Source organism: Lissotriton helveticus, chromosome 11, assembly GCF_964261635.1.
Source record: "Lissotriton helveticus chromosome 11, aLisHel1.1, whole genome shotgun sequence".
Taxonomy (NCBI): domain Eukaryota; kingdom Metazoa; phylum Chordata; class Amphibia; order Caudata; family Salamandridae; genus Lissotriton; species Lissotriton helveticus.
In genome coordinates this window covers 242,496,950-242,513,204 of record NC_136072.1, presented here as the reverse complement: position 1 = coordinate 242,513,204, position 16,255 = coordinate 242,496,950, and the positions used below count along the sequence as shown (strand labels likewise).

General features: G+C 39.6%; 1 protein-coding gene across 2 annotated transcripts in view; it reads right to left on the bottom strand.

The window, feature by feature from the left end:
* Positions 1-387: 387 nt before the first annotated feature.
* EIF2A (eukaryotic translation initiation factor 2A) overlaps positions 388-16,255 on the bottom strand; it is a 247,232-nt gene continuing 231,364 nt past the window's right edge. Inside the window, exons 13-14 of one of the 2 annotated variants that reach the window (XM_078668057.1) lie at positions 8,904-8,969; positions 388-1,643 (exon numbers count right to left, since the gene is read on the bottom strand). In XM_078668057.1, coding sequence (XP_078524183.1) covers positions 1,578-1,643; positions 8,904-8,969 — 132 coding nt within the window. In that variant the 3' untranslated portion in view covers positions 388-1,577. The remainder of the gene's footprint in view (positions 1,644-8,903; positions 8,970-16,255) is intronic. The other variant, XM_078668056.1, reaches the window with a different exon arrangement.

Sequence of the window (16,255 nt, the reverse complement as noted above, 5' to 3'; positions counted from 1 at the left end):
GAAATGTTGTGGATATTGCATGGTCTTACATTAAGTTGTTATAATATAACATTGTGATCATCAAGAATCTTCCCCACTGCATCTTGTTAAAACCTTGCAGATTAAGTACTATATACAATTTATCTCACATTGTAGATATTACATTTCTGTGTAAAAGATGATTAAACCACAATGAACATTTTTTTTTAAGTTAGCTTACATATTACATTTCTAGAAAAATAATCTTTGGCAAGTCTGTAAAGCTTCAAAAGAAACCAGAACATGTTGCCATCAACTGTACGTTTCAAGTGCACCAACGTTAGGCTCGACAAGTCAATGTTGCCATCATTCTGCATCTATGACATGCTTTTATCAAACTTAAATGACACCCCAAAATAAACAAACTGCAACTAGGCAAAACATTTATTTCATGTATAAGGCATGAGCAGTTTTCCTTTAAGCAGTAAGTACTCATCATCAACCAAATAACCAATGTAATTTCTATTTAAAGCATATATGCACAAGAAAGTCATTAAATGCAACACAATGTCAGTCACATTCCCTTCAAAACAAAGCCATTCTCAGAGTTAATACTATGACTTTAGCCTAAGGCAGAATACAGACTAGGAAATCTGGCCGTTTTAACAATCATTTGGCATTATCTGCCTTTAACAAAAGGTGTTTCTTACACCAGGCTCTTGTTTGTAATTTGACTGTGATATACAGCTCACTTTCAACATTGCCGTGAACCCAGCCGTTTCATTGAAGACATTAGAACAGCCTGAGGTAACTGATAAGAGTAAACCAAATAAACTGCAACTGTGCACAGGCACTGTGGCTTAATACAGCTGTAGATTTCGCCTAGTTTGAACAGTTGAATAAAAGAAATAAAACACATTGCGTTATCATTTGGACTGGGCCATTACCAAATAATAAAAATATAAACTCTGATTTGTGACTTAAAAACCGATTCTGTGTATTTAACTGCACATAATTTGTCCTTTTTACATGAACAGTAAAAAGGTTTGAGTTTGGTATTAACACAAATCAACATTCTTCTGTGTAGTTCTACATCATCACTGCCTCAAAAAACAATACTCGTATTAAGAGAATAAAATATGTTTTAACAGTTTGCCCTTCCTCGTTCACTACCTTCAATAATAATATTGAAGTGAACAATCAGTCAAAGTATATTCTATGTCTAAATTGTAATTTGTTAAATCTCTTAAACACATACAAAGCCTAACTGGCTCATCTGATCAGATAAAGTCACTCTCTGAATTATAGGACATGAAGGAACGTTCTTTAGTTGTCATCGTCACAAGTCTGGTGCTTTGTAGTTGAACGTAAAACACAGAGAGAAAAGGTAAACTTTCTATGATGAACGGCATTAACTTTGCTTTTAGGGCAGAAATGGCGGGCCCAGTATGTCCAACGAACATACCATTTTCACATAGACAGGAATCGTGTGCAAATAATTACGTCTTGAAAATGGAAAGCTTTATTCTTTCAGCCACCTGGGAATTGTATTACTGAGGGGGTCCAAAATCTATTTGTCTAATGTTTGCTTGGGTTACAAGTAGCGACTACTCAAAGAATTAAATGCCAAGTTGCAAATCTTCAAGCTCCTTTAAAAGCTCATCTTCTTTTTGGATTTTTTCAATCTAGAAAGAAAATAAGATAAATGTGTTATGTGTCACATTTATTTTACCAAATAAGAGACTTAACAGAAACGTGTGTTTCTAGTACTGTAATATGACATATAAACAAACGTCTAAATAAAAAAGAAATGATCATGTCTTGAAATACAATGACCAGTCAATCACTAGTGAATCAATATAAAATGTATGCTGCTTATCAACATATCAGGACAGTATACAAGACTGAGGTTTTCAAGAACTTACTATCTACTAAATTACCATTTTATTTCTATTCTCCTTTTTAATAAACACATTATCAGCAGGATCATATTTGTTTATGCAAGCGCATACAAAGTAGTTCTCCTATGCACAGCTGCAAGGTGCCTGCTCATCTGTGTTAGGTCTTGTGGATAGATCTTTTCTAACAAGTAGGGTTCATGTTGTAAGGTGGTGAGCCAATTTGTCAATGGTTACTTAATTCCGACTCCAGTGTTCTAGAAAAAGGCAGATCAATGACTATTTTACCAAGAGTGTGCTGCAACCCTCAGTGCTTTGGCAAGGAACCTCCAACATGAACTTCTATAACTCACAATTTGGTTGGATAAGAAAAAGGGTGATGGGTACGATATGATAGAAGGAGGTAGCATCTGATATTCTGCAGGAAAGTCTCTATGGGGTTGTCATGACCTAGTAGATGCAGGAGTGGCTGTCAATAAGGCAAGTAAAATGAGTTCATCAGCAGTTATCTGGCTTAAGTTCTCTCGCAGAACAACAAGAACACAGCCTGACTCAAGGAATCTGTGCAGAAAACGCCAAAATCTAATGCAGACAACCATACGATTTATTCTGTCTAGGGCATTTATCATCCTTGTAAACTTCAACTCTAATACCAACACCGTGGTAAGCAGCATATATGAGAGATAGCACCACCAGTAATCAAATACAGATGACACACAGAAATGCTAGATTAATAAAGTAGAAATTGTATAGGATGTGCGGCACACCTTGGGTATTTTCTTGAATATTTACTCTGTAAACTATGAATAGCTGCTTTTGGGTGCCTTCAGGTGTTATCCCCTCTGGTCCTAGGGAATAATATTGAATTAACACTAGAATTGCAGTGGCAACCAAACGGCACTGTGCCTTGGGGCACTCCTATTAGAACGTGTTCTCTAAGATTGTTAACAATGTAGTCAAATGTTCAAAGAAAAATAAACTGAAGTTGCTCGTTGTTGATCAAAGTAATGGTTTGTTTACTTCAAATGTTCTTTTTGTTGGTATGTATCATTTCATTCATGATAATACAATTATCAATAACATATGGATTTCATTCCTTTCATATAATCCCAGCTCAACTTGCGATGCATATAACCCTATGACTTCCCACGTTGATGGTTCATACACACGTGAGGGCACGGATATATGGACAAGCCGTCACGCTCCCGAACGCGACTGCATACTACTCCCCTGATGAAGGGCTTGGGTCCCGAAATGCATAGGGTTATATGCATCGCAAGTTGAGCTGGGATCATATAAAAGGAATGAAATCCATATGTTATTGATAATTGTATTATCATGAATGAAATGATACATACCAACAAAAAGAACATTTGAAGTAAACAAACCATTACTTTGATCAACAACGAGCATTTTTCTTTGAACATTTGACTACATTGTTAACAACAAATCCATCTTCTTTCAACGAAACACCTGTACATAATTAGTAAAATGCTTCACTGTTCAGATCAATACAATTGGCTAGACCCACTTTGTGCAAACAGCTTGGTTCTGTTACACTCAGAGGGGCTGCAAAGAAAATCAATCTGATGTCACATGAATCCATCTTAAATATCATGCACAATACTAGAACATGCTATCTCAATACCTCTCTCTAATTAGGTATTTCCCAGATTGCTACTAAGTTGCAAAGGTCACGTAGCTACTAACACAATCAAATCTGAACCCGGATTCCACTGACAGCTTTCAAACACTCAATAACTTACCTCTCAAAGAAAATGCAATTGCATCACAACTCACCAGGTAGTTTGCCAAATACAACACACTAGTTAACGCAGGCTACAGCAGGAAGATCAAATCCCTAAAAATCCTATGACACACACTGCATATCCAACACAGGAAACATGCCCCAATTTCATTCTGGACCTCTCAGCAACGTTTGACACGACTGCCCAGAGGAGACATCTTCATCATGGACATCAAAGCCAGTGTGCTAGAGTAGCCTGTCTCCTACCTGACTGAAAGGAAATAACTTGCAAAGATAGGAAAAACAATTTATGATCCTCCACTGATGACAAGTTTTGTTCCACAACCATCTCGTGACTCTCCCATCTTGTTGAATCAACCTTTACATTGCACAACTGGGAAACTTCATGGAAGAGTTTGGGTTTTCTGACTACCAATGTACTTGTGACACTCCAGTATATCTAAAAGTGTATTGCATCAGTGACAATTGACATATAAAGACAAGCCACGCTAAAATCTAAGACTGGAAAGTATACAATTTCCAAAAAATAACAAAAGAAAAAATGATTCTAATAAACACTTTGTCTGTTTCTTCTAAGGCCATACATTTGGGTTTAATTATGTATTTCCATCTCAAGATCAAACTATACTCATCATAACCGACTGTCAGGAAAAAAACTTTGAACACCACTCTACTTCTTAACTTGCTCTTAATCTCAGCATGCAGTGCAAATACCTTCTCTAATCATTTCACTTTTGTTAACATGCTTTCGTGTTTGTGCAAGTCTTGGAATGCACAACAATCCACTGCCTTCAGTCAGAGGCACATCCATATCGTCCATATTTGTTTTCAAGAAAAAAGTTACTTATCTCCAACTACAAATCTTCACTCTTGGTATAGCTCATATATTCACATAATTGAATCATTTCTAGTCATCCAGGTGGCAGCCTTTGGTAACATTCAACAGAAAAGGTTAGTTGACTAGGGTTTCATAGACAGAATCTTAGACTGGAGAGTTTGATAGATTACTTACCTCAGGTTGCTTTAATGTTTTGCTTTCCCCATTTTTGAAGAGTTTTTACTGGAATATCTTTAGGACTAAGGTCTCTTGAAGATGATACAAAAGAGTAACACACCAATTATCAGTTCCTGATTTGCATTTCTGGAGGACGATTAGGTGCACTTTGGCAAGCTTCTCTGTTTCCAGGCTTAAGATGGTACTGCTTTCTCCACAGTGTAAGGGTCTTGACGGAAAGTGATCCACTGTACTTGTGTTACTGTGGTTTGTGTTGAGCAGATAAGCAGAAGATGCACCTGCCATCAAGGATGTAGCCAGACTATCAAAATACCCCCACTTTGAACCAAACCTCTAATGATACCGTATGAGCAAAGAAAGTAAGCCCGGCCCTTCTTATAGTGATTGCCTTCACCCTTACATCCACCTGCCCGTCTATTCTGCTGCCCATCCACTTCACTTCTTTTCTTGCACATTTTATTACTTTCAACCTTTCTTCCTCTCCGCTCCCTCCTGTCCACTTTCTATCTACTACAATTCTTTGTTTTCACACATTTTTTTCTATTTGCCTTTCTGTGTATTTTCTGCTTCCTCTGTACTTTTGTCTTTGTTTACATCATTTCGATCTCTCTCTCCCTTTTACTAAACTTGGCTCACATAGCAGCGTGGATCTTCATCTCTTAGCCCTGCTATTCCTTGAAAGAGTTGTATGAGGCTGTGTCTGCAGCACTGCAGAGAAAAATATAAAACAAATCCACTTTTAGTGTCTACCCCCACTTAAGCTGCTAAAGTAGGGGGGTAATGATGCCACTGCTTGTCATGCAGTAGCACTTTTTCCTCACAAGATACACATATCCTGAAGAGACCGCCTTTGGCTTTTCAGACATCCTGGAATTTACTTCTGGCCTAGACTCCAGAGAGAAAAGTCTCAAAAGAAAATGCTTCGAAAGGAGTAGGGTTAATCCCGGAAGCTGGACTCAATCTCAGTACCTATAGATTCCTTGCATACACAATATATTGTTGAAAATGTAAACTATGGTAAGGGCTACTGGAATTGATTGTGGGGCAGCAGCGATTTTTGCATAATTATAGATTTGCCGCATCTCCCACATAATCTGCAGATTTTAACAAAAAATAAATTGTTTACAGCTCAAACGGTTTCAAATTTGCTAAGAATGCAGCAACACGTGTTCCAGCGTGGTAGAAGGCCTTTTTAAAAACTTGAGTGTTTGGCTTTCTGTTGCTTATTGCTTTATTTGGGTGTTATAGTGGTACTAATAATGTGCATCCAATGCCCAGACATTGTTACTGAGTTTAAAAATGTCTAAATAATGAAGTAATACGGTTATAAAATGTGCTGCATTATGCCGCATAATTTGTTTTATGACGCATAATTTACTCAACCCTGCCTAATTTGGCCCTCTCCTGCCACGTGATTCCAGTGGCCGAGACTATGGTGGCAACAGGGGAAGTAGCATCCAGAGCACTTCCATCTCAATGGCTGAAGTTCAGGTCATTTTCAATGAGTTGGAAATGAAACAAGATCAATAACATTTTGCTTATTTCTCTATGGTTAATTGTTGCTCTGCACTGCTGTATTTAACCAAAGGCTCCAACATAGACAACAGGGAATGATTCAAGCATGTGAATCCATGAAAGGCTGAAGCTCAACCTACATATGAAATGATGACATTAACCACCATACAGTCACATTTATTAAGAAAATTCAATGACCTCATTTTTATTATTATTTTTATTATTATTTATTTATTTATTATTATTAGAAAGTTTTATAGAACGCGAACAAGATCCTTGCGGATATCAGAGCGCTTTACAGTAAATAAAGTTCTTTATACATCTATTGAAGGCAGGACAGAGCACAAATATATCACATCATTCAAAGGCAGCATAGTAAAGGTAAATCACAAAACCAGCACATAGCGTTAAATAAGGGAATATATAAAGACTAGGTTGCATAGGTGTCCCTTGTTATAAAAAGAGTAAGTAATGAGAATACATTTGGTCTTGAGATTTCTTTATACCATACTCAGGTGAATTTGGCAATGAGAATCGATTTTACTTCCTTTTTGAAAGAGGCAGTGGAGGAGTTAAGTCTGGTTTCTGGGGGTAAGGCATTCCAGATTCTGGGCGCCATCCCTGAGAAGGATCTGTTCTAGGTTTTCTTCTTGTTGATTTTTTGCGTTTTCAGTAGTAGGTTTTTCGCACTTCGTGAAGATCTGATCTCACCCGAGATCGTTAGTTTCTGCACCAGATAGCTGGGCGTTTTGTGATGCATGGCTTTATGTGTGATACACACTATTTTCAAATGAATTCTGGCTTCCAACGGTAGCCAATTCAGGGATTTAAGGTCGGTGAGATGTCGGCGTTTCTTTTAGAGACAGTTATGAGTCTTGCTGCAGCATTGATTAAAACTCTTAGTGGTGCAGTTGTAGCTTTGGGTAGGCCACAAAGAGAGACATTCCCGTAGTCCACTCTAGGGATTACTAGAGCTTGTACTGCCTACTCGAAGTCATTGATAGGCAGGAAGGGTTTCATCTTCCTCAGTGTGTTTATCTGTAAGTTTGCACCCTTTGTAGCATTGCTGATGTGTTTTTGCATATTGAGGTTACTGTCAAGGGTTATTCCCAGCGATTTCGTTGAGTCCACGATGGTCGGTTGAAAGTTGAGTGCCGTAAGATGATTGATCCAGTCTTGCATTATGGGGACTTGGGCAGGTGGAGCTATTAGAAGGAATTCAGTTTTTAGGGAGTTCAATTTGAGATGGTTTTCTGCCAGCCATGTCTGGGTATTCCTAAGCGATGTGTTGAGCAGATTGATGTCTTCTAAGGTGTGGATCTTAAGGTATAGTTGTGTCTCGTCAGCGTACATGTGATATTGCACGTTAGACGTGTGTAGAATTTCGATGAGCGCAACGAATCATCCCTAGGGGGATCTCTATGCCCTTGAAAAACAGTCACCTAGGAGAGAAACAGAGTCTTAAAACAGCCAGGTCTTGAGCAATTTCTTAAATTGAGACAAGTTGGAACAGGCACTGGTCTAGAATTAAGCTGTTCTAGCAGTTTTTCAAGCAAGTGTTCTTCAGTATCCACCTTACGTGGTGGGTATGGGAGCTGGGAAAGTTTTCCACTCCTTTGCCGTAGATTCCGGTCCTAAAGAAGACGTTTGTTTGTGCTCCGAAGCTGCCAGTTTCGGTATGGCCATTTGCTTGTGTTTGGACGCCAAAGGTTTTGACTTAAAGGATTTCGGATCAGACGGTCGACTTGGCTCAGAAGCAGGAATGGGCATCTTAAGGGAGTTTTTGGTGCCCGAGCTGGGCATTTCCGAAGTAGTTGTTCGCTGCCGAACATGGCCTGAAGGCAGAGGTGGCCCGGAAATAGTTTTATCTCTTTCTGGGACAATCTGTCGACCCTCTGACATGGGTTGCTGGGGTGGATGCCGAGGTGGTGGGGGTAAAGTACTCACTGCATGTTGAGCAAAAGGCAGATATCGTAGCCCGAGCTTTCATTGAGGGAGAAGGTCTGTTCATTTGCCGCCGAAGCTTGTGCCCGAGATTCTTCCTGGAGGTCCTCAGATCAAGAGGTAGAGTGTGTTGTACACGCTCCTTTGATACATCCTGAGATGTCGAGCCGAACAATCACAATAAGTCTTCTTGAACCTGAAGGAGCGGCAGGCCTCACAGGTAGCCTCATTGTGCTCAAGGGAGAGGCACAAATGACCAACCTGATGGAGGTCAATGAGCAGAAACTTTGCGTGACACTAAGGGCAAAATGAAAAAGGCATCTGTTCCATCAGCAAATATTCATATTGCTGGTGGAAAGTCTAAGGGTGACAATCGGGATGCCCTGAAGGGTGAGGGCCCTGGAAGGGACAGCGGTTGACTTGAGACACCCTGACTATGCTAAGTTGTCTACTCGAACCATATGAAGTAGTAAAGGGACTTTAATCAAAAACAATACCGTTGAGTAGGTTGAGGCTGATAACGATACAGCATGACTGCCATAAAGGATCAGAGGAGCACACGTCTAAAGCAGACAACTGAAGAAAACAAACTAACAATGGAGTTGATGATCATGCACATTACCAGCAAGAGGAGGAGTCACACTACCACGTGACTCGAAAGACTTCTTCGGAAAAAAAAACTTGCACACATCCAAGCCCAACACTAGATGGTAGACTTATGCTAAGAATGTGCATCTACAACCCCACATGCCTCAAACAAATATCTATTAGAGCATTTCCTAGATGCAGGAATGGTGAACAATACCTGGTTGATCTCTAGGGTTTTCCCAGAAGCTTGCTGCTCTTTTAACTGTTCGATAGCTTTTAGTTTCTTAAAAGAGAAAATAAACACACAAATATGAGACACACAGAAGGATATCTTTACTAGATTAACAGTAGGGCTATTTGCAGAGGACAACAATTTGTTTATAAGCAACAGTTAAGTATCAATACATTTCCATTAACAAACAGTTCCAGTACGATCAGATGAGGGTGGCCAAATGCTTTTTCATGTACTATGACAAAGCACCCATAACACCATGGTCACAAAGGCAAACCAAAGGCTCCTCAAGAGCCTTGTTGTCTCATGTTTGGGTAGCATACAGCAGCTCAAGTCTTACATTGCAGGGGGGTGCAGACACCAAAATTATATACTTCCAAAGAAAACACAATATAACGAAAAATACGAGTTAACTAACACAAAAACAGAGATAAAAGGTAACAAGTCAACAGCTGCAAATACTTACGTGAAAACAACTTGCAAACATCAGGACCTGACACTAGATGGCTGGAGTATGCAAAGCTTGTGATGTACAGCTCACATGCCTTGAACACCAATATCTTGTGTTATGTATGTTTAAAAAGACATGAAAATGGGTTGATTATTCATGTAGATTTGGGAGTTAATGAAGAGCCTTCAATTTATGGGTACAATTCTCAAGAGAGAATTCACTGATGGAATTTGCTGCTAAAAAATATAGTATAATGGAGGAAAATGTGTCTGGCGGATTATCCATCAAACTTGTGGAGCCATGTTCAGCATGTGCATGCTGCTGTAAACCGGGAACAAGATGTAATTTCAGGCAGACCGCAACGGTGCCTGGGTTGGATACACCAAGTGCATTAGTCCCGATGGATGTCGGAGAGTCAGAAAATTCATTAAAATGTCTACGTCTCACTGATCTGGAGAAAAAAGCTTTCAAATGTTTTCCAACTTTCTTCTGGGGCCCAAACAACCTCAGGCTTACACTTATAACAGCTCCCAGTACCTCAGCTGAGTCACCTAGAAAATCACTGAGCGCCAGGCAGATGCAAAACAAATGGGTCTAGCCCAGGCCCAGTTGCCACTGGTAAGCGGAGTACTTCTAGAAAAAGCCTCTTGCAACGACTGTCGCTCTGTAGTCACAAAGCAAGTCAACCAACTAACCCTTGGAGTCTACCACTTCCTTGTCCTGGGTACAAAAGGGAGCAGGTCTACTCCTTTCAAGTCACAGACAACAGGGCCAGTTCTGTTTTGGAGTCAAGAAAGTGTTCTGAAGTGGGTGCCTGGATGAGCCACATTTATGCCTGGCACAAGTTAGTGGGAAGGGGTTGACTCCGGGCCCCCCTTAACAATTGTGGTAAAAGTTCCTTAGGACAAACCTAAAAACTTACTGCAAACAGGCCAAAAATGCCATGTGTCAAGGCCAGCGACAGACCGTTCATTAGGGTGGAGGAGCACTGCACCCCCCAGCCGCAAACAAAACTATAGAAACTCATTGTATTATCCTACTATTTTAGTCACCCACCTCCAGGACTCTGAGGAGTCCTGAGGGCGGGTCCCGGGGGATGACACTGTGGTGGGGGAATGCTAGTGCACTTTTGTCTCTTCACTGCGCATGAGGTGTTTGGCCGGCGGTTTCAGGCTGGCCAAACTCCCTCAAGCGCAATTAAGCTTTCTCCAGCCCCAGCTGCGTTGCTGGGCTGGAGAAAGCAGACACAGACTACCAGTGTGCCTGGGAGGGCAAAGTTGTAGCATTCAGGCCAATCGACTATGCTTTCCTGCAGTGTCATAATTGGCAGCAGTGCAGTCTGGGTGCCTGTCCCAAAAGCAGGAAAAACAGGATGGAGCGGATGGTCGAGGTGGCAGCGATCTGGTAAAATTATTTATTTTTATTAATTTAGTCAGTTACCCCATATGCAAATCAGTCTTGGGCCTGCTCCAACAGGACAGTCTATGCCGAACCACCAAGGTAGGTTAATTCTAGACAGAACACAAGCAACCTGGGTCTCAACAATGAGGTAAAGCATGAGTCCTGTGGCACAGTGAGCAGGGACCTACATTTGGGCATACCCATCGTACTTAGGAAAACAAAACCGTAATGGCTGGGTTGTATGGATTAATCTCAGCTACTGGCAATTGCTCTTGGCTACATTCATAGCCATTGTTATTTGCCCATTGAGCCATCCTAGACCGAGATGTGCCATATAAAAATCGGTGCGATTTCCAAGTGCAATGGGCATGCCCTAACATTGGTCCTGGGCGCAATGTGCCACAGGGCTCAAGCTGCATCCTACTGATATGGCCCAAATAGGCCAAAACCAGTCAGGGGTTGCTTGTGTTTCCACTCTGAGAGGACTCCGCTCAGCAGTCCAGACTCAACTGTTCCTAGAGGAACAGGAACAAGGCTGATTTTCATATGGCTGGTTCCTGTCTGAGGAAGCATGGTTGGCAAAATAGATGGACTGAATGTAGTCTAGACTAATTATCATTGACCTTCCACCCCGGGAACTCCAGTTTGGGGCTTGGGGAGCATCTATGGTGCCCCCTGTAAATCCCTGCACCATGAGGCAGGTACAGTGAGTTGCCTACTACACGGTGCAGGGATTTACACATGCTCCCATTTCTCTATGGAGGCTGATGCTACGGCCGGTTTATGGCTGCAGACTGAAATGAAGATAAATTCAAGGATATTGAGGTAAATCCTTTATTCAGTCGAAGAGCACAGTACAAGTAATCCAGCAAGATCAGCATCAAGGAATAACTGCCCTTTACAAAGGATGCACATCAAGGTGACATGTATAACATTCTACATTCAGCAATGACATAACTAGAATGTGTAAGATTAAAGGAACAGTACAATAAGTAAGCAACACAACACATCTCTCTTTCTAATAATAAAATAAAAAATATAAGAGAAGGGAAACAAAGGAATAATATACACAAAGTAGATCTAAACTTCTACAAGGTATATACCAATAAAAACCAAAAAACTACTACCTAAATTACTACTTATTATCTATGATGTAATCCTTAAGCCACAAGGGAACCACCCTCTTCCTTGAAGAATGGCGGAACAAAGATGAATCCTCGCCAGTAACCACAGAACTTCCTTCCATGGGAATGACAACGGAATCTTCAGAGATACTGCTAGAAGCCTCTAAATTGTCACTCTCAGAAACAACCACACTAGAACTAGGAATCTCACTCGAACTAGAACAGCTATCCACTCCAGGACTGTCATCCAATTTATTATTACCACTAGAATTATCAACATCCAAATCTTCTGGTTTCCAAGGAGTGCTAGAATTATCAGATCTAGAAAAACAACTTGGATTACACCTTGCAACCCTACTCAAATTCCAAACTTTCCCATTGCTAAGTTTAACAGAATTCTTTAAAACTTCCACCACTTGAAAGGGTTCAGAGAAAGTAGACTCGCCTTTCTGTACCTTAAAAGGTTTCGGCCAATCCAAATTATTACCAATTGAAAGCTGAATAGTATTCTTCAACACCCTATTAAAACGTTCAACAACACCATTACCGCCAGGATTATAAAGTGAAGTTGTCCTATGCCTAATACCAAGCTTGCTGAAATATCTTTTCGCTCTTACAGACAAAAACTGAACACCATTATCGGTGAGAATGCAAGAAGGGATTCCCTCTGTAACAAAAGTCTCATCCAGGAAACTCAAAACTGAATCTGTATCTGCCCTCTCTACAACCTTGACCACCGGCCATTTAGAAAATAAATCAAGAAGAACAATTAAGAATCGATGAGAACCATCTTGTTCCTGAATAGGACCCATAATGTCCACCGCTACACATTCCCAAGCAAACTCAAGAGAAGAACACTCCAACATGGGAGGACGAAAGGTACGCAATGTTTTGTCTGCGGAAGCACAAATAACACAATCCCTAACAATCTTTTCCGTTTGAGAATCACAACCAGGCCACCAGAATAAATGTTTCACTAATGACTTAGACCTCACAATACCAGGGTGGCCCTCATGGCAAAGTTCTATAATTCCTTCACGTAATCCACTGGGAGGAATGATCTTTTCACCCCTTAGTAATGTCTCATGTGCAATAGAGAGTTCAGACCTAACCTCCCAAAAAGGTCTAATAGCATCATCTAACATATCCTTTTTATTTGGCCAACCATCAACTGTGTAAGAAATCACCTTCTGTAAACATCCATCAGCCAAGTATTCACTACTCCATTCTTCCTTGTTGAAGGCTGAAAGGTCCTCATCATGAACAAAGGCTACATGTAACTCATTCCATTCATTATTATCACAATCTTCCAACATTACAGGCATCCTTGACAGAAAATCAGCAAGAACGTTGCTTTTACCTGGAACATAAACGATCTTATAAATGAAATTTTGCAACCTCATAGAAATTCTAGCCAAACGAGCAGAAGCATTGATCACACCCTCTGTAGTCAGGATCTTTACTAACGGCTTGTGGTCGCTGCGTAATAAACACATTTTTCCCCAAACGAAAGACTTAAAATGATCTAACGCCCAAGCACAAGCTAACGCTTCCCTTTCTATTATAGGGTACTTTTCTTCACAAGGAGACAGAGATCTAGAAGCATAAGCTATCACATTTTCTTTCCCTTTCTCATCTATTTGCATTAAAACAGCTCCAAGGCCCTTGTTGCTAGCATCAGTAGTTATTATGTTCTCCAAGGATGGATCGAAACTGTGTAAGGCAGTGGCCTGAACAATAGCATGTTTAATATTCTCGAAATCTTCATTACAAGACTTAGACCATTCAAATCTCTCACCCTTCTTCAAAACTTGTCGAATATTATAAGTTACACTCGCAAAACTAGGAACATACTTAGAACAAAATTCAGCCATTCCTAAAAATGACTTAATGTCATCTTTACTTGTTGGAACAGGAGCCTCAGAGATAGCTGAAACCAAAGAAGGTTTAGGTTTAACACCTTCAGCATCAATGATATGACCTAGATAAGTTACACTCTTTTGTGCAAATTTACATTTAGAATGTTCAACAGTAAGGCCCTTGCTCTCAAGAATACTTAACACTTTGTTTAATCTTGATAAATGCTCATTCTCATCATCCCCAAAAACAAGAATGTCATCTTGAAAAAATCTGATACCTTTTTCCCCCTTAAACAATTGATACATTAATCTTTGGAAAACAGCGGCCGCCGAAGCTAAACCGAAAGGCATACGTTTATAACGGAAGCAACCAAAAGGTGTCACAAAAGATGTAAACTTCATTGATTCAGGGCACAGAGAAATCTGGTGATATGCAGACGATAGGTCTATAGTTGAAAACCATCGTGCATTACCCAGACTAGAAACCATTTCATTGATTTTAGGAAGTGGGAACTTGTCAACCACAATGTTGTTATTTAAATACCTTAAATCTACACACAACCTAATTTTCCCATTGCTCCGTCTCGCGACGACAATTGGCGAAACCCATTCACTCGCTTCAATCGGCTCAATAATGTCAGTAGAAACAAGTTTATCTAATTCTTTGCTGACTTCATCTCTTACCAGAATGGGAACATTCCTACATTTATGCACTTTTGGACAAGCATCATCTTTTAATATGATCTTATGCTCGAAACCAATTAAATTCCCCAAAGTTTTACTAAAAACCTTCGGAAATTTGTGCAGAATTCCATCAGTAACAGCAGAACTATCATCAACTACTAAAACTTGTTCTTTACTGTTTGGATCCAAAATAATGTGAAGTTGTTTTTGATCGAACCACCTTAAAACAGGTGGTCCTTTCTTTGAAATGTATAGCTTTCCCCTACATTCTCTACCTTTGAATCTGAAAACAAACCAACGAAAACCTAGAATAGAAATAGGTTCTCCCACATAACCTTCAGGATGGATATCTGATGGCAATAATTTCTCACCAACATGTTGAACAAAAGAGGCTTTCCACATTTCTTCATTAACAATAGTATAAGGTGACCCCGAATCAGCATAGATTTTGACATCTACTCCACCGATACTCATCGAACAAATAGGTTTGTTAACCATATCCTCATCTCTTATTCTCAAAACTAACTTATCATGTACATTCATTACTAAATTATCTTCCGAATCATTCTCAAAAATCTCCTCCTCATCAATGTCATTTATAAAATTTACTTTACTCTTCTTTTTCCTATTACATGCTTTTGTTAGATGACCTTTCAAACCGCAACTAGTACATTTAGCTTTCAGGCCAGGACATCCTTTGAAGTCAGCTAAATGCTCCAAACTGTTGCATCTGTAACACTTAGGTCTAGAATTAGAAGATTGAGGATGTTTTGTAGAAAATGATTTGTTGCTAAAACCAAAAGATTGTTTTGAGTTATAGCCAAACCCCTTCTTATCAGTTGCATTCACTTTGCCAACAACCTCATTAATCAGTGCACTGTTATCATTTTTTATAACGTTGGCGCACCTGCCAGACATTTCTGCTTTGCGTGCAATAGCAAGAATATCATCCAAAGAAGAATCCCCATTAATCCATAACCTATCTTGTATGGAAGCATTGTAAGAATGCATAACAATTTGGTCTCTAATTAATTCTTCTTGTAGTACACCAAATTTGCAATCTAAAGATAATTTTTTAAGATCAGCAAGAAAATGGTCAATATTTTCATCTTTAGTTTGTTTCCTTGAAAAAAAATGGTATCTTGTTACGCCAATACACACTTTAGGAGCAAAGTAAGTATCTAAATGTAAAAGCGCTAACATATAAACATTCAAATCTCCTGGAAAGGAGGGTTTAGTCATAGTTTCATATACCTTTAGCCCAACAGGACCTAAGGAATGAAGAAGAAGTCTCTTTTTTTTTAGCATGAGACATTTTTCCATCCTCATCTAATGCATCTATATAATTACAGAAATAAGGCTTCCATTCCAACCACTTGAGTGGAGGTTCACTGCCAGAAACCCAGAATGCCTGAGGAGGACTGATGTTGTAATTAGGTTGAGTCATTATACAATAAACCTAATACAACAATAATTTTTAAAAAAAAATGTTAAGTAATGCTGGATTAAGTACTTTAAATATTAACAGTAAGAATGCCAGTGCAAGTAAGTAAACATATAATACACTTGTAGCAGTTCAAAAGTGCCTTCACAATAATAGATTCAGTATTATAATAAATAACACTAAAATAATAGACAAACTGGAGAAGGTGTGCGTATCACCGTTGATGGTAACGCGCGGAGATTGTAATAAAAGAAATATACACAAACTTCCTTTCGATCGTTAAAGCTGTCTCTTGAAGTCTTCACGAAGGTTTCTGTAACTGTTTCTCTATAGCTTCAGGTTTACTTAAGATGGCCGCCAAATACGTGTTACGT